The 18,366-nt window shown below is 41.9% G+C and overlaps 1 protein-coding gene across 1 annotated transcript; it reads right to left on the bottom strand.

The window, feature by feature from the left end:
• Positions 1-512: 512 nt before the first annotated feature.
• Positions 513-11,979, bottom strand: GTF3C6 (general transcription factor IIIC subunit 6). The gene is made up of 6 exons (XM_059176848.1): positions 11,828-11,979; positions 11,456-11,536; positions 9,880-9,943; positions 9,740-9,784; positions 8,104-8,217; positions 513-1,960 (listed from the first exon to the last, which is right to left on the bottom strand). The coding sequence occupies exons 1-6, from the start codon at positions 11,897-11,899 to the stop codon at positions 1,680-1,682; spliced, it is 657 nt and encodes a 218-aa protein (XP_059032831.1). The 5' UTR covers positions 11,900-11,979; the 3' UTR covers positions 513-1,679.
• Between the last annotated feature and the right edge of the window lie 6,387 nt (positions 11,980-18,366).

Genomic DNA, 18,366 nt, shown 5'->3' on the forward strand with positions numbered 1-18,366 from the left:
AGCACAGCAGCACAATGCTTGTTTCAACAGGAGGCTCTACTCTGGCCCCCAAGTGTCAGCTCAGGTTTAAGGAGACAAGATCGTTTGGGTGCATGCAGAAGCCATGCTGGCTTAGAAACTTCAGCTTCCCCAAGAACTAACATCTCTTGAAACAGCCATGAGTGCTGCTTTCAGGAATCTTTGTAATAAGAAACCTAATGCTTGGGGCGCCTGGCTGGCTCAGTCAGTAGACCATGCAACTTATGATTTCAGGGTCATAAGTTCAATCCCCACGATGGGCATGGAGCCTACTTATAAATACAAACAAACAAAGTCTGTATTTTCCAATGGGCATTTATAGTTGTCATAGTCTTTCAGGTCTAGACACAATTTACCCATAAGGGGTCTTTTTTCTTTTTTTTTTTCAGCAGGCTCCATGCCCAGTGTGGAGCCCAACACAGGGCCTGAATTCATGACCCTGCGATCAAGACCTGAGCTGAGATCAAGAGTCAGACACATAACCAACTAAGCCATCCAGGCACCCCAATAAAGAGTCATTTTTAATCACAAACATTGCCTCACATCACAGTTGACATTCAATTATTACCTTGTCTAGTAGATTTCCAGAAACAATGCCAAAGCCACTAAGTTTGAAGCCATTTCACCATGAGGAAAAAAGAAAAGATTTATTAATCTTTATTCCTGGCAGTCCAGGGCAGCATCATATCAGGATCCAACCTTCTATCTTGTTGCTCTGCCACTCATGGCTTCTATTTCCAAAGTTTCTTTACAGTTCAAAAAGCCTACTGAAGCTCTAGCCACCATGTTCCAGCAGGGGAAAAAAAAGAAGTTGAACTGGCCCATCTCTCTTTATGCCTTAAAGTTTAAGGAAACTTTCCAGAAGCATCCATCACTCAACACTTATAATTCCATATCACTGGCCAGAACTTATTCATACAGCCACATATTTACACATATATGGATACACAATGGATAACATATATGGATACACACCAATAATTCTCGGATTAGAATTAAGGAAAGAACAGATACTGGGTCAGGTAATTAGCAAGGTGGGTCAGAGATAGGACGAAGCAAAAGAAGGAAGAGATTTACCAGCTTTGAAGAGAAGAGGACCATAAGCCAAAGAATGCAGACAGCCTCTAGAAGCTGGAAATGGCCCTCAGATGACAGCAAGAAAATGGGACACTGATCCATCAATGGCAAAGATTTGAAATCTGCCAACAACTAAATGAACAAGGAAACAGTCTCCCCTACCCCTCAACCTTGAGAAAGGAATGAAGTCATGTCACCATCTTGATTTTAACCCAGCCCATGTCAGATAGCTGATTTACAAAACTATATAATAATACACTTGTGTCATTTTAAGCCACTAAGTTTGTAGTAATTTGTGATGGATGCAATAAAAAAAACTTATACACTTACCTTAATAAAACTTCCAATTTAAAGAAATTTAAAGAAGGGTCCCTATAGTCATTTATACCAGATTTTTAAAAATTCAATTCATATCTGGTCCTTAACAACTCTGGTATATTAAACTGTGCTATGATCAGAAATGCACGTATAGACAACAAAACTAATAATATAGTGAACTGAAAGCCACACGATTATTTTATATAAAAACTCCAAAAAGTTCATTATTAGTTATAATGAGAAACATTTCATCTAGGAGTGATTTCCTAGACAGTATCTTGAGTTTCCATAAAAACATAACCTTCTGTCTCAGAAGAAGGGATATCAATTAGAGGACCAGAATTCTCTACTTCCAAGTTCAGTGATTTCCCCTGTTCATAACCCAGGTTTGAATTATTTTTCGTTGGAATCTCTTGGTCTTCCAACTCCAAGGATTTATCTGAGGCTGGAGTTACGTCGTCATCTTCATTTTCATGCAGAAAGCTACAAATCATGTTGGGTCTATAGGAGAACTCATTGTCCTTGATTTGCAGCCATTCCACACCACCTAGTGAGGGATGGGAGGACAAACCAAGAAAGAAATATGTAAAAGGAATTTCAGTTACTTACATGTATTTCTTTTTATTTTTTTATTTTTATTTATTTTTAATTTTTTTTTTAAGATTTTATTTATTTATTTGACAGAGATCACAAGTAGGCAGAGAGGCAGGCAGAGAGAGAGAGGAGGAAGCAGGCTCCCCGCTGAGCAGAGAGCCCGATGTGGGACTCGATCCCAGGACCCTGAGATCATGACCTGAGCTGAAGGCAGCAGCTTAACCCAGAGCCACCTAGGCACCCAATTTATTTTTAATTTTTTTTTAAAGGAGGCTCGATGTCCAGTGTTGGGCCCAATGTGGGGCTTGAACTCAGCAATGCTGGGATCAAGACCCGAACTGAGATTAAGAGTCAGACACTCAACCAACTGAGCCACCCAGGCACCCCTCTCTTTAATTTAATTTTTCATCCTATGAATACATGTCAAACTAAAGCCTCAACATAAACCAATGAACATGGTGCCATGACTACTGATAAACAATCACATTATTTCCATCTTACATGGAAACCCTGGAAGGCCTGTACTATATGCAACATCAAAATCACTGTAAGTGAAAGAGTCAATAATATTGTAGAAGCTATATGGTCACTATATTCATGGTGAGCACTTTGTAATGTATATAATTACCAAATCACTATGTTGTACACCTGAAACTAATATTGTGTATCAATTATATTTCAATTAGAAGTTTTTTTAAAGGTTTTATTTATTCATGAGAAAGAGAGAGCATGAGCAAGAGAGAGCACACAAGCAGGGAGAGGCGCAAAGGGAGAGGGAGAAGCAGACTCCTCGATGAACAGGGAGCCCAACCCAGGGCTTGATCCCGGAACCCAGAGATGATGACCTGAGCTGAAGGCAAACGCTTAACTGACTGAACCACCCAGGTGCTCCTCCAATTAAAATTTTCTAAAAATAATTGAGACCACAAAAAAAAAAAAAAAAAAAAAAATCACTGAAACTAATCAACTTCAGTTACTATTCAAGCCCCTTTTCCTGAGTCTAATTCCTAACTCACTGAGATAATCTGAGTTCTCACTGCCACCTCAAGCATTATAGAAGTCTTTCACTTCCCTATAATTTTCTCCTCAGTTTCCGTAATAGATGATACTACCCTATCATCTTTCAACTCAACACTCACATGTCATTTTGAGTTGGAACATCCAACTATAAGACACCTCTCCAAAACAAAAACCAAAACAACAAAAAAAAACTTGAAAAAAATTGTTGCCCGTTTCATACTTCCAGTCACAGCCCTAACCCACCCACCGCTATAATCAAGTATTGTTTCAATAATGCTAGTAATTTGGGGGCACCCAGGTGGGCTCAGTTGGTTAAGCATCTGACTCCTGGTTTTGGCTCAGGTACACTCTCAGGGCTGTGGGACTGAGCCCTGCATCAGGCTCCATAATCAGTGGGGAGTCTGCTTAAGATTCTCTCTCCCTCTCCTTTTCCTCCCCCCCTGCGCCTCCCCTGTGTGCACTCTCTCTAAAATAAATAAATCTTTTTTTTTTTAAGATTTTATTTATTTATTTGTCAGAGAAAGATCACAGGTAGGCAGTGAGGCAGGCAGAGAGAGAGAAGCAGACTCCCTGCTGAGCAAAGAGCCCGATGCGGGGTTCAATCCCAGGACCCCAAGATCATGACCTGAGCTGAAGGCAGCGGCTTAACCCACTGAGCCACCCAGGCGCCCCCTAAAATAAATAAATCTTAAAAAAAGAAAAATGCTAGTCCTTTTTTTCGTTTATCCTTATGACCCCTTCAAATATTTTCAATGGATCCTCATTAATTTCTATAGCAAGTCTGAGCTATTTATGTCATCTTCAAAATGCAGATAGAGGGGCGCCTGGGTGGCTCAGTGGGTTAAGCCTCTGCCTTCGGCTCAGGTCATGATCTCAGGGTCCTGGGATCAAGCCCCACATCAGGCTCTCTGCTCAACAGGGCACCTGTTTCCCCCTCTCTCTGCCTGCCTCTCTGAATACTTGTAATTTCTCTCTCTGTCAAATAAATAAAAAAAAAAAAAAAAAAAAAATGCCATCAGAGATCTCTAAGATACGGCAACTTACCTTTGCCACCCTGTTCACACTTCCCACTGCTCCTATTCCCCACCATAAACCAACTCTTCTGTGACAATTTGTTGAAACATCCTTACAGCTGATGCCATGTCTTCTAATACTACTAACATAAAATATCCTTCTATCAAAAGCTGATTAGTCCTTTTCTCTCTAGTCAGCTTCAACTATTCTCTCATTGGTTTCCCCATCCAATAGCATCATTCCCCTAGTCACCAAGTTCAAAACCTTGAAGCCATCAAGCCTATTCTGATATTTATCATGATACGTGGCACATTCCAAATACTTAGACTGAATGAAATGGGTGTTGAGTCACATTCATACGTGTGTTTCAATGGGATTTAGAGTGCAAATTCCCAGAACATGAGAACCTCATCTTTTTCTATTTTGTTCTACCTGCAGCATATTGCTGTGGTTGGTCGCCAGCCTCCAAGTTGGTCCCCAAAGGTCTTCAGGTGGTATTCCTACCCCTGTGTCATCTCTCCCCATAATGAACAGGAAATGGCAGAAATGACAGAATGTGACTTGTAGGCTGGTTCATAAAACATATTGTGGCTTCTACCTTGTTCTCACGGATCACTTGATCTGGAAGAAGCCAGCTGCCGTGTCAGGAAGGCCCTCAAATGGAGGCCTCCTGCTAAAAGATGGCACAAACCGTGCGAGGGAGCCATCTTCTATTTAGATTTTCAGGTCACTGCAACCCAGCCAACATACTGACTGCAACATCAAGAGAGACATCGAGCCAGAACTGCCTGGCTAAGCTGATCCCCAAATTCCTCAATCATGGAAACTGTGGAAAATATCTTTGTTGTTTTTTTAAACTGTTAAGTTTAGAGATGATTTACTATGCAGCAATACATAACCAATACAGCCTTGACTAGTTGGCTAACTAATTTATGTAATTAAGCAAAATACCATTATCTTTGCAAAGGCCTATTAGATTATTAAAGACTGCAGAAAAGAAAATTCTACAACTTTCTTCTCTAAAAAAGAATAAATAGGGTGCCTCAGTGGCTCAGTGGGTTAAAGCCTCTGCCTTCGGCTCAGGTCATGATCCCAGGGTCTTGGGATTGAGCCCTGAATCGGGCTCACTGCTCAGTGGGGAGCCTACTTCCTCCTCTCTCTGCCTGCCACTCTGCCTACTTGTGATCTCTGTCAAATAAATAAAATCTTTAGGGGCGCCTGGGTGGCTCAGTGGGTTAAGCCTCTGCCTTTCGGCTCAGGTCATGGTCTCAGGGTCCTGGGATCGAGCCCCGCATCGGGCTCTCTGCTAGGCGGTGAGCCTGCTTCCCTCTCTCTGCCTGCCTCTCTGCCTACTTATGATCTCTCTCTCTCTCTGTCAAATAAATAAATAAAATCTTTAAAAAAAATTAAATAAATAAATAAATAAATAAATAAAATCTTTAAAAAAAAAAAAGAATAAAAAATAAAAAGAATAAATAACAGCTAATCTATCTGATATGTAACTACCTTTCAAAATCTTTCTAGAATTTCAAGTACCTCTTTCTTCCTGTTCTTTTCATAGTATTAAAAAGGAGGATAGTTTTGTGATATACATGTTAGGAACAAAGTTTTTTATGTGTAATTGGTATAATTAATTTCTACGTGATTAATGTACTTTTAAATGTTTATTCCTTAAAACAGAATAAACCAAGCCATAAATATTCACCACTAGAGTTCTGTTTTTGTTTTTTTTTTTTAAAGATTTTATTTATTTGTCAGAGAGAGAGGGAGAGAGAGCAAGCACAGGCGGACAGAATGGCAGGCAGAGGCAGAGGGAGAAGCAGGCTCCCCACCGAGCAAGGAGCCCGATGTGGGACTCGATCCCAGGACGGTGGGATCATGACCTGAGCTGAAGGCAGCTGCTTAACCAACTGAGCCACCCAGGTGTCCCTAGAGTCCTGTTTACACTAGAGTCCAAAATATGTCTTTGAGCAATGAAGTTTTATTTTTCCTTTTCTCAAATTATGTGAGTTTTTAAAAACTGAAGGATAGTTGCGGGGCACCTGAGTGGCTCAGTCGGTTAAGTGTCTGACTTTGGATCAGGTCATCATCTCTAGGTGCTGGGCTCAAGTCCTATGTCAGGCTCCACACTCAGTGGGGAGTCTGCTTTCTCTCTTCTCCTATCTTTGTCCCTCCCCCTGCTCATCCTCTCTCTCAAATGAATAAATAAAATCTTTAAAAAAAATTGAGGGTGGGGGCGCCTGGGTGGCTCAGTGGGTTAAAGCCTCTGCCTTCGGCTCAGGTCATGATCCCAGGGTTCTGGGATCGAGCCCCACATCGGGCTCTCTGCTCCGCAGGGAGCCTGCTTCCTCCTCTCTCTCTCTGCCTGCCTCTCTGCCTACTTGTGATCTCTGTCAAATAAATAAATAAAATCTTTAAAAAAAAAAAAAATTGAGGGTGCCTAGGTGGCTCAGTCAGTTAAATGTCTGCCTCCAGTTCAGGTCAACATGACCACAGGTCCTGGGATCGAGTCCCACATAGGGCTCCCTGCTCAGCGGGAAGCCTGCTTCTCCCTCTGCCTGCTGTTCCCCCTGCTTGTACTCTCTCTGTCTGACAAATACATAAGTAAAATATTTAAATAAATAAATAAAAATTTAAAAATTTTTAAAAATTGAAGTAGAGTTGACATACAATGTGATGTTAGTTTCACAGTGATAATTAGTTTCAGGTGTACAACACAGTGTACAATACAGTGATCTGAAAAGCCTATAAATTACTCTATGCTCACCACATCTGTAGCTACCATCTGTCACTACCCAACACGATTACAATACCACTGACTGTATTCCTCATGCTGTACCTTTAACGCCCATGACCTACTCATGTATAACTGGAAGCCTGAATCTCTTACTCCCCTTCAACCATTTTGTCCATCCTACAGCTCTCCCCTGCTCTGGCAGCCACCAGTCTGTTCTCTGTATTTATGGGTCTCTTTCTGATTTTTGTTTATTCGTTTGTTTTTCTTATAATCCACATAATTGAAATCATGTCTTTCTCTCTCTTATTTCACTTAGGAGCAATGAGCTTTTAAACTATCAAGTGATTATCTGTTTATCTCCACAAACATGTGCGTGCTATGGCTGCAAGAAGCACTAGACTAAAGTCTCCACTTCGGGGTGACCACTGGAGAAAGCTCAGTGGATGGGTGTTAAGAATGAAACTCAGGGGGCGCCTGGATGGCGCAGTGAGTTAAGCCTTCGCCTTCGGCTCAAGTCATGATCTCAGGGTCCTGGGATTGAGCCCCGCATTGGGCTCTCTGCTTCGCAGAAAGCCTGCCTCCCCACCTCTCTCTCTGCCTGCCTCTCTGCCTACTTGTGATCTCTGTCTGTCAAGTACATAAATAAAATCTTAAAAAAAAAAAAAAAAAAAGAATGAAACTCAGGTCCAACAACTGTGGTTTTACAGTCCCTCCCTAACATATAAAGCTAGCTTCTTCCAGTTATTAGCTTCCTGGGGAAGGCTGCCACACTGCCACAAGTTTCTAGGAGATCCTCTAGGGTTTCACTTGAAAATCCAGATTCTATCATCTCCACTCACAAAGAACTTTTAATTACAGGAGGGGTGTGGGTAGTGGTAGCTGTTGAATTCCCTAGGGGTTAGAAATCTATCAAGGTTCTTGACAAACTCCTCCCGATTTTTTCCAGTGCAAAGGAGATAAGAAATTTCTTAAATGTCTCCAGTGCCCTTTGCTACATTAAAGTTCAAATGAATTTTTTTTATTTTATCTTTTTTTTTTTTTTTTTAAAGGAGGCTCCATGCCCAGAGCAGAGCCCAACATGGGACTCAAACTCAGCCAGGAGATTAAGACCTGAGCTGAGATCAAGAGTCAGAAGCTCAAATGACTGAGCCACCCAAACGCCCCTACAGTTCAAATGAATTCTAAATCTATATCTGGTACTTTTCAGGGAGCACTCTTGATTTCCATAGAACATAGTTGTTACTACAAGGTATGTCCTGGCAGCAATGTGTCATTGTCAAAGCCAACAGTAAATCACCTACTTTCAGAGAGCTAAGTGAACTAACCTATGTTTTCTTCTCCTTCCTTCTTTTCTGTCAAAAGAGTTCTTGTCATGCTGAGTTTCTTCATTGTATGGCATTTATATTTCAGCACTGTTTTATCACTGCCTTCTGTATCACCTAGAACATAAAATGAACTCAATTATTTTACTGTTGATGCCACCAAATAATCATGTTAAGCCTCAGTAATTCCAGCTAAAGGGTCAGACTGAACTACTTCCTGGTGAGATAGTGTAGTAAGTTCAAAATTTAACTCATCCCTCCTGCTCCCAGTAAAGAGAAATGACAGATAAAATACATAACAACTGAAGGCAAAACTAGACCCCAAAACAACATCTCCAGAGGACCAAAACACAAAGCTGTGCATGAAGTTAAACCTATAGGCCTGCTAGGCTCCAGCCGTGAAGCAGGGAAGTGGGACCAGGAATGCGGCCTTACAGGGTCATGAAGTCTCAGATTCTACCACTCAAAATGAAGCATCAAAGTCAGATTTACTACTTGAAGCCAGTCTGGTGTGAGGATGTTCTCAATCATGAAAGAAGACTGAGAGAAAACCTGCTGCCCGAGGTTATAGCTTTACAGGAAACTGTGGGCGCAGGCAAGAGAGACGATAAGGCTCTGAGCTGGAGGTGTGAAGAACACTGGAAACTTCCACATGCTGCCATAGGTCACTGACACTACACTTCAGAAAGGATCCTAGCACTACCTATTAGGGTGAACCACATGAAGCCGTCCATACTCAGTTCAAATGGGTAATTTCATATGGTTAAACCTAACACACACTCAGCAATCAAATAATTCCATTTCTAAGTGTATATCTTAGGGCCATTTTTGCATCCATGCACGAGACACAAAATACTCATGGCAGCATCTCTGCAGTGAGTTAAAAAGTATAGTTCAAATTACAGGCTCTGGACCACACCACCTGGGTTCAAATCCTGGCTCTGTCTCTTACTTTGTGTATGACCTTGGGAATGTTATTTACCTCTCAGTGCTTCAGTTTCATCAAATATAAAATAAAGACAACCATGGTATCAACCTCACAGACTTGTGATGAAGATTAAACGAGTTAATACATGTAGCATTTAGAACAATGCCTGACATAGAGTAGGCATTCAATAAATTTTCATAGTTATTAATTACTGGTGAAATAATTACTATGTAACTAATTACATAGTTATTAGTAATTACTGGTGAAGAATACACTGTGGTATGGTCACAAATAGAATACTTAGCAACAGGGAAAATAGAACCTACCAATTGTATAAATCTCAAAACCTATCTGTACCTGAAAAAATATATACAATGATACATATAATATGCTATAATTTGTATCAAGTTTGAAAATACACAAAAAAATGCTACTACTGTCTGTGGATACATATCTATGTAATACAAAATCAAGTAAAGAAAGAAAAACATCAAATTCAGAAAAGTGATTACCAAGAGAGGAAGGGCATAGGTTTAGAGAGGGTTATACACAAGGCTTCAAATGTATCTGGAATGTATTTTAACTACCTGGCAAAATGGTAGGATTTGATATAGCTAGACAATGGGCACATGAGATGTTTAACTACTGTACAAAAGTAAGCTGGCAGTATTTCATAGTAAAAAGATTTGAGTCAGCAACGCACACACTTACCGGGCTCAACATTTTCTTCAAATATAACACAGGTCCCAAGAGTGTCTGCAGAAAAGTTGAAGGCAATTTGTTGAGAAATAAGAGTAACTTTCTCTGAAAATCATATAAAAAAAGGAGTTTCATCTGTGACAGCCTCCTACCTTCATACTCTCCAGCAAAGACATAGCTGTCCACTTGCAGAATGGGCCTCTCAGTGTCAATTCCCTGCAACAGAATACAAAGTCATTAAAAAAAAATCATCATTAGAAAAAGCCTTGCAGGGGAGCCTGGGTGGTTCAGTGGGTTAAGCATATCCAACTCTTGATTTCAGTCCAGGTGGGTCATGAGATCCAGTCCCACCTGGAGCTCTATGCTGGGCATGGAGTCTGCTTAGGATTCTCCCTCCCCCTTTCCTTCTGCTTCTCCCTCTCCCTCTATTTTTTTTTTTTTTTTTTTTTTTTATTTTTTTTTATTTGACAGAACACAAGTAGGCAGAGAGGCAGGCAGAGAGAGAGGAGGAAGCAGGCTCCCCGCTGAGCAGAGAGCCCGATGTGGGACTCGATCCCAGGACCCCGAGATCATGACCCGAGCCGAAGGCAGCGGCCTAACCCACTGAGCCACCCAGGCGCCCTCCCTCTCCCTCTATTAAAAAAAAAAAAAATCCTTGAGGGGTTGGGTGCAATAGGTAAAGATAATCAAAAGATACAAACTTTCAGTTATAAAATAAGTCCTGGGGATGTAATGTGCAGCATTACTCTACTTAATAATACCATACTGTACACTTAAAAGTTGCTAAGAGAGTAACATCTTAAAAGTTATTACAACACAGTGCCTGGTGAGCTGTCTGTAGCGTGCAACTCTTGATCTTGGGGTTGTGAGTTCAAGCCCCATGTTGGGCACAAAGCTTACTTAATTGGAAAAAAAAATACTCATTACAAAAAAAAAATTGTAAATGGATATTAGCTAGACTGACTGTGATGATTATTTCCTAGTACATACAACTATTAAATCATTATGTTGTACACCTGAAATATAATGATGTATGTCAATTACATATCAATTAAAACCAAAAAACAAAGAGCCTTGCTACCAAGGAGAGTGATCTCCAAAACTGGGGAACCTCCGGAGTTTGTCCTAGCAAGTGCAAGGTAAGCTAAAAATGCTCTGATCACTGCAGTTACAATCTGAAGAATGCTGCATTCGTAGCCAAGCAGCAAGGTGTATTTCAATCAACATCCTCAAGTTAAGGTAAGAACAGAGAAAGTTTTGTCAACAGTAGCTCAAAGATTTTTATGTAAAGTGATAAAAACAGATGGTAACATGACACCACAGCTCAAGTCAACAGCAGAGTGTGAGGTCTTGAAAGTCTTTTCTTAGGTTGCCTCCCTTCTCCAGTTAATCTCTGCATGCACATAGGAAGAGCCTGTCTGCATTGTTTTCTCTCCCCGCTCACTACCTAAAACAAAGTTTTTTTTTTTTTTCGAAATATACTGGTTAATAACAAAACGCTACCTCCTCTAAATCTTTAACTCTCCCCAGGCACACATTCAGACACTCAAGCCAACTATGGCATTTTCTCCTATTTGCTCCCATAGTCCCTCTGTGCTTCTCTCTGATTGTCCTTAGCATCCAGCGCTTTGTCACGAGGAATAGATCTTTGGGGATACGTGTTTCACTGTTCATTCTTCTTTAAATGTAAGAAAATCTACGGAAATCACCCAATGCAACTAGACTCACCAAAATCTTGCATTTATTTTCACATTTTGATAGAAACTCTGAATCAATAATGCCCGACAACTCCACCAGAACCAACTGCTCCTGGTAGAAGAAAAAGAGGCGTTAACGTGCTAGCGCGAGTGTGTAGGAAGAAGCAGTTAACAAGCGAAGCCAAAAATCCCCACGGCAGCGATCCCAACCTTGGCGAGCACCAGGTCCTGCTTTGAACGAGAGGACGCAAGCGACGCTGCCTAAGGTAACGTCCTCTACTTCCCCATTTACTACCGTCTGGCAGCTAGGGCGGAGGCCCGGGCTCTCCCTCCCGCCAGCCGCGTCCCGACTAGCTGCCCCACACGCCACCCCCGCCGCGCAGGCCGCGGTCGTGCCACTCACTGCTTCCTCTTCTTCTTCTTCTTCTTCTTCTTCTTCTCCGTCCTCCCGGATCCGCTCCTCGGTGGCCGCCATGATTCCTCACCATTTCGGAACCTCCGAGTCGCTGGCCACGCCCTCCGCCACCGCCATCTTGAGTACGGGCAGGTCGGGCTGCGGTTCGGGCCCCGCAGACAGCTCCTGCCAGAACGTGAGATGGCGGCCCCCGTGCCCACGTGGAGGAATGCTCCAGGCCTCCTCCTCGTTCCTTTCTTGAGAGAAGGAGCGCGGCTCCGGGGGAGGCCTACTGGGGCAGGCCTGTGACCGAGGACACTCTTAGGCTACCGGCCTGGGGAGGGGGAGAGGGCTGCGGAGGGAGAGAGGATAAAGAAGGTGCAAGCAAGGAGACAGCCATGTGAGAGGGAAATGAAGAGGCCTCAGTTTTGGCCAGACTCAGCATTTCTTAAAAGGAATTTTTTTTTCTAAGATTTTTATTTATTTATTTGACAGAGAGAGATCACAAGTAGGCAGAGAGGCAGACAGAGAGAGAGGAGGAGGAAGCAGGCTCCCCGCGGAGCAGAGACTCTGGGATCATGACCTGAGCTGAAGGCAGAGGCTTTAACCCACTGAGCCACTCAGGTGCCCCTAGAAAGAAATTCTTAATATCGTGTGAGCACTTCTCATTTCAAGTTCTCCTTGAGACGAGTTCGTATAACATTTCAGTATAGCACGTAAGGAACGCTTGGGTCCAGGTTTCAGGCCTGGCAGCCCGAATCTAAGAGCCGTAAAGAGAAGAACCCAGCAAATTAAATGCTAATGAGATTGCCCCAGGTGCTGTAAGACAAACAACGTTAGGGCAATTCAGAGGCCTGGGGAAGCGGAGTTTTGAACCGAAAACTCACGGGTTTCTCTGATTATGAAATAAATGATCTTTGTATCTGAGACAGGATGATAATAGCTGGCTCCGAAGAGCGTGAGCTTTTGGGTCGGATACTTGTCCAGTTCAGCTGCATTTTTAGCATCAAGGTCTTAGGCAAGTTGGTTATCATGAGGATTAAATGGAACAATACATGTAAAATAGATGTAACCCAGCATTTGGCACAGAGTAGCATTTAACGTGTTTTATCTATCAGTAATACACAAAGTTTTAGAGTATTGACTTTTAAAAAACACGTATATCTTTTCAGCTTCTTTCCACATGTAAACATTTTAAGTGTTAAATTTGTACCTCTGTTCTTTTTTCTTTCTTTCTTTCTTTTTTTTTTAAGGCTTATTTAGTTAGTTATTTGACAGACATCACAAGTAGGCAGAGAGGCAGGCAGAGATAGAAAGTGAGGAAGAAGCAGGCTCTCCAACAAGCTGAGAGCCCCATGCGGGGCTCTATCCCAGGACTGCAGGACCAGGACCCAAGCTGAAGGCAGAGGCTTTAACCCACTGAACCACCCAGGCGCCCCTGTACCTTTGTTTTTAAGTTGCTTTTCTCCTTGTATACAATATCATGGATGTTTTTCCAAGTTTTCCATGGTAAGTACAGATCTACATCATAATCTTTAGTAAGTGTGTAGTATTTATTGTGTAATGTTATTTCACAACACTTGTGTGGCCTGGCTGGCAGGGTTGGTAGAGTATTCAACACTTGCTGTCAGGGTTTTAAATTGGAGCCCCACCTTGGGTGTAGAAATTACTTAAAATATTTTTTTAAAAGGGGCGCCTGGGTGGCTCAGTGAGTTAAAGCCTCTGCCTTCAGTTCAGGTCATGATCCCAGGGTCCTGGGATTGAGCCCCGCATTGGGCTCTCTGCTCAGCAGGGAGCCTGCTTCCCTTCCTCTCTCTGCCTGCCTCTCTGCCTACTTGTGATCTCTATCTGTCAAATAAATAAATAAAATCTTTTAAAAAAAAATTACACGACACCTTAGTAAAAACCTTTGTACATTTTTACTGAGTTGATCCATTAAAGAAATAGGATTTCATTGCTTACAAAAAGAAAAGGTAGAGCACTTAACCTGTTAGAAGTTGTAGATTTGAATTCTAGCTCTGAAATGTGGTAATTGTGATCTGGAAAAAGCTGCTACACTTTCTAAGCCTCAATGTTCTTATTTATTAAATGAAGATAAAAATATTTATACTTACTGTATATTTTGCATTTGAAGGTTAGATTATGTTGTATCTGAGAGTGCTCTGTAAATTGAAAAATTACACAAGTTGTCAGATTTTTATTGGTGTAAAAGGGAAGATAAAGAGAAGGCCAATCCAAGCTAAGGGAACAGCAGTCATAAAGGCTTGAGGAGTGAGAATATATGTGTGTGATCCAATTTATTTATTTAACAGAGAGAGAGCACAGGCAGAGGGAGAGGGAGAATCAGACTCCCCACTGAGCAGGGAGCCTGACGCAGGGCACAGGGTGTGATCCCAGAATCCTGAGATCATGACCTGAGCCCAAAGCAGACACTTAATCCTTTGAGGTACCCAGTCACCTCAAGAATATGTGTGTTTTGCAAGGTCAGTGTAATAATTTAAGAACTCCCTTTCAGGGACACCTGGGCAGCTCAGTTGGTTAAGCGTCTGCCTTTGCCTAAGGTCATGATCCTAGGCTCCTAGGATGTGTCTCACACTGGGTTCCTTGCTCAGCAGGGAGCCTGCCTCTCCCTCTGCTTGCCCCCTGCCTCCTTGTGCACTCTCTCTCTCTCTCTGACCAATAAATAAATAAAATCTTTAAAAAAAATGTTTTAAAGTTCTTTTCTAATAAACAAGCCTCATACATCTATTCAAGGTTTTTACTGTTTACTATTTAAGAAGTAATTACTGTTTACTATTTAAGAAGTAATTATTATTTTTATTTATTTTGAACAATTTACAAAAGGATATAGAGTGAAAAAGGATAGAGTAAGAAGTAAGCTTTCCTTCCCTGTCCCCCTACATCCCCTTCCCCAAAACAACAAATTTTACCAGTTTCTTACATATCCTTTCAGAGATACTTTATATATTTACAAAAAGGTGTATACACAATGTGTAAAGTAATTTTAATATTAAAACATAGCACACAAACCATTCCCTTGGGAGGAAAAAAGACATAGTATCAGCCTCATGGCCTAGAGCTCATGCCTTTGGAAAGTTAGCTTAGAGGTTGAAACATCTTGGACAGAAAACAGGTAGTTATTGGGCAGAATAACCCATCCAACTCTTGATCTTGGGGTAGTGAATTTGGGCCCGATCTTGGGTGTAGAGACTGCATTAAAAGAAAAGAAAAAGAAAAAAAGAAGGAATGAACCAAATTTGATATGGAATCTGATTTGCCAATAAAAGGAATGAAGTACAGATAAAAGCTACAACATGGGTGAACTTGAAAGCATTACACCAAGAAGGCGACACAAAAAGCCACATATTGAATGATTCTACTTATAAAGATTTCCAAATAAGTGAGCCTAAAGAGAGAAAGGTTTGATTACTGTTTGCCATGGCCTGGGGTGTGGGGAGGTGAATGACTGCAACTGGATGTGTGGTTTCTTTTGGGGGTGATGAAAATATTGGAATTAGTGGTGATGGTTGCACAACTCTGTGAATATACTAAAAAGCGCTGAGTTGTATACTTTAAAGTAGTCCATTTTAGGGACACCTGGGTGGCTCAGTCAGTTAAGTGGCTGCCTTTGGCTCAGGTCATGATCCTAGGGTCCTGGGATCCAGTCCCACATCTTCACAATTGGGCTCCTTACTCAGCGGGGAGCCTGCTTCTCTCTCTGCCTCTGCCTGCTTGTGCTCTCTCTCTCTCTGACAAGTAAGTAAATAAAATCCATAAATAGTCCATTTTATGGTATGCTTATAATATCCTAATATAGCTGTTTTTTTTTTTTTTTTTGACAGAGATCACAAGTAGGCAGAGAGGCAGGCAGAGAGAGAGAGAGAGGAGGAAGCAGGCTCCCTGCTTGAGCAGAGAGCCCAATGCAGGGCTGGATCCCAGGACCCTGAGATCATGACCTAAGCCGAAGGCAGAGACTTAACCCATTGAGCCACCCAGGTGCCCCCCTAATATAGCTGTTATTAAAAACAACAACAGGGGCGCCTGGGTGGCTCAGTGGGTTTAAGCCTCTGCCCTCGGCCTAATTCATGATCTCAGGGTCCTAGGATCGAGCCCTGCATCGGACTCTGCTGCACTGGGAGCCCGCTTCCCTCCTCTCTGCCTGTCTCTCTCCCTACTTGTGATCTCTGTCTGTCAAATAAATAAATAAAATCTTTATTTTATTTAATAAAATAATAAAATCTAAACAACAACAACAACAAAGAAGCTGCTAGTTTGAAATTAAACAGGGAAAAGAAATTGCTTAGGTGATTAAAAAAAATCTTTGAAGGTCAGATGAGGGCCAAATACTATGGCAGCTGTGTAGCAGAAATATCATGTGGCCCTGGATCCAAACAGATGGCTTAAGGATCCACACTGGAGGGGCAGGGAGGGGTTGGTGAGGGTCGAGGGTCATTAGCATGTTTTGACTGAATCCACTTTAAGACTTATGACAGTCTCAAGAGGTAATTATCAGAGTGACGTTCAAAATATTTAACTGTTAATATTTAACAGGATGGCAGGAAAATTAAATTTTCTGTCCATTTTCTCTCCTTTACACTCCCAGATCTTACATAGTATTTGGAGAGTACTTTTCAGTCTCTGGCCCACATTGGTTACTACTGAAAGTCCCATGGTTGAAGCCACACAGATCCTTGAAATGCAGGGACTCTGTTTCCCAGAGATTGAGAATCCCTGCTGTGTTTGGGAACCTCAGTGTTTAAAGGTCTAGCTCTTTTTTTTTTTTTTTTTTTTAAGATTTTATTTATTTATTTGACAGAGAGGGACAGAGAGAGAGAACACAAGCAGGGGGAGTGAGAGCGAAGAAGCAGGCTTCCTGCCCAATGCGGGGCTCGATCTCAGGACCCCAGGATCTGACCTGAGCTGAAGGCAGATGCTTTACGAGTGAGCCACCCAGGCACCCCAAAGGTCTAGCCTTTCTAAGCTGATCAAAGATCTTGACGCCTGTTCCAGGTACTGGCAAGGGATTGCGGACAGACCAGTTTAGGCCCTTCCCAGCCTCAAGTTTTAAATAAAGGCATCCCCTCCCCTTTGACCTCTTAGACATCTAGCATAATTTCTTCAGTGAGCTCAGGAAAAGGCAGGGTCTTCAAGTAGCTTCAGCTTTCCATTCTTTAGATATCCCAGGACAACAGAATACAAATGGCCTGGCTACCTGTTTCGAAGGGTTAATGGGGGACATGTGGGGTATTAGTATCTCCATAAATTATCCTGCAATTATCAATAAAATCTTTTGGGAAAAAATCAAACCTTGTCTTGTTGGTTTTAAGAGTCAAAAAAATTCGGGCGCCTGGGTTAAGCCGCTGCCTTCGGCTCGGGTCATGATCTCGGGGTCCTGGGATTGAGTCCAGCGTTGGGCTCTCTGCTCGGCGGGGGCCTGCTTCCCTTCCTCTCTATCTGTCTGCCTCTGTCTACTTGTGTTCTCTGTCTGTCAAATAAATAAATAAAATCTTTAAAAAAAAAAAAATTCGTTCACACCCTAGGTCAGTTACAGCCCAGGAGCTTAAGGGCTCAAAGTGCTAACTGAAAAAAAATTTGGTGGCAGTGGCTGTCCCAGTACTCTGAATATCTTGTGTGGTTCCTAGGGCATTGGAGGAAAGGGGGTGATAGAAGAATAAAGGATAATGACCTGGTGTCCTTCAGTCCTATAAAGGAAAAAAGTGAATTTCCAAGTGTTCTAAGTAGTGAGATTCTACTGCTAAGAAGTAACAAAATGAAAGAAAATGTACAAGTTGGTTTAAAAAGAGCCATAGAAAAGAAAGAAAGAAAAAGAGCCATGAATTGTGGCCATTGTTGCTATGAACACTGGGGTACAGATGGCCCTACTTTTCACTACATCTATCTTTGGGGTAAGTACCCAGTAGTGCAATTGCAGGGTCATAGGGTAGCTCTCTTTTTAATTTCTTAAGGAATCGCCAAACTGTGGAAAGAGCCAGGATGCCCTTCAACAGACGAATGGATAAAGACAATATGGTCCGTATATACAATGGAGTATTATGCCTCAGAAAGGATGAATACCCAACTTTTGTATGAACATGGACGGGACTGGAGGAGATTATGCTGAGTGAAATAAATTGAGCAGAGAGAGTCAATTATCATATGGTTTCACTTACTTGTGGAGCATAAGGAATAACATAGAGGGTATTAGGAGAAGGAAAGGAAAAGTGAATTGAGGGAAATCGGAGGGGGAGACAAACCATGAGAGACTGGACTCTGAGAAACAAACTGAGGGTTTAGGAAGGGAGGGAGGTGGGGGATGGGGTGCCGGGTGTGGGTATTAAGGAGGGCACGTATTGCATAGAGTACTGGATGTGATTCATAAACAATGAATTCTGGAACACTGAAAAAATAAAATAAAAGAGCCATGGAGACAAATTACATGATTTTCTGTTGCCACAGAGCAAATAGAGAAAAATCTATGGAATTGGATAGAGAAGGCCAATTGATTTTAATTTTAGTTAATAAGAGGAATTTTAGGGGAAAAAAATCAG

This window comes from Mustela lutreola, chromosome 6 (assembly GCF_030435805.1).
Source record: "Mustela lutreola isolate mMusLut2 chromosome 6, mMusLut2.pri, whole genome shotgun sequence".
In the NCBI taxonomy this organism is placed as follows: Eukaryota; Metazoa; Chordata; class Mammalia; order Carnivora; family Mustelidae; genus Mustela; species Mustela lutreola.

What these genes read in the sequence shown, in the direction of transcription:
- GTF3C6 (XM_059176848.1), bottom strand. Translation starts at nt 11,899, where the DNA reads ATGGCGGCCACCGAGGAGCGGATCCGGGAGGACGGAGAAGAAGAAGAA. An exon ending in AAAATAAATGCAAGATTTTG is followed by an intron (nt 9,944 to 11,455) that starts GTGAGTCTAGTT and finishes ATTCTGTTGCAG; the next exon opens with GGAATTGACACTGAGAGGCC. An exon ending in CTTTGCTGGAGAGTATGAAG is followed by an intron (nt 9,785 to 9,879) that starts GTAGGAGGCTGT and finishes ACTTTTCTGCAG; the next exon opens with ACACTCTTGGGACCTGTGTT.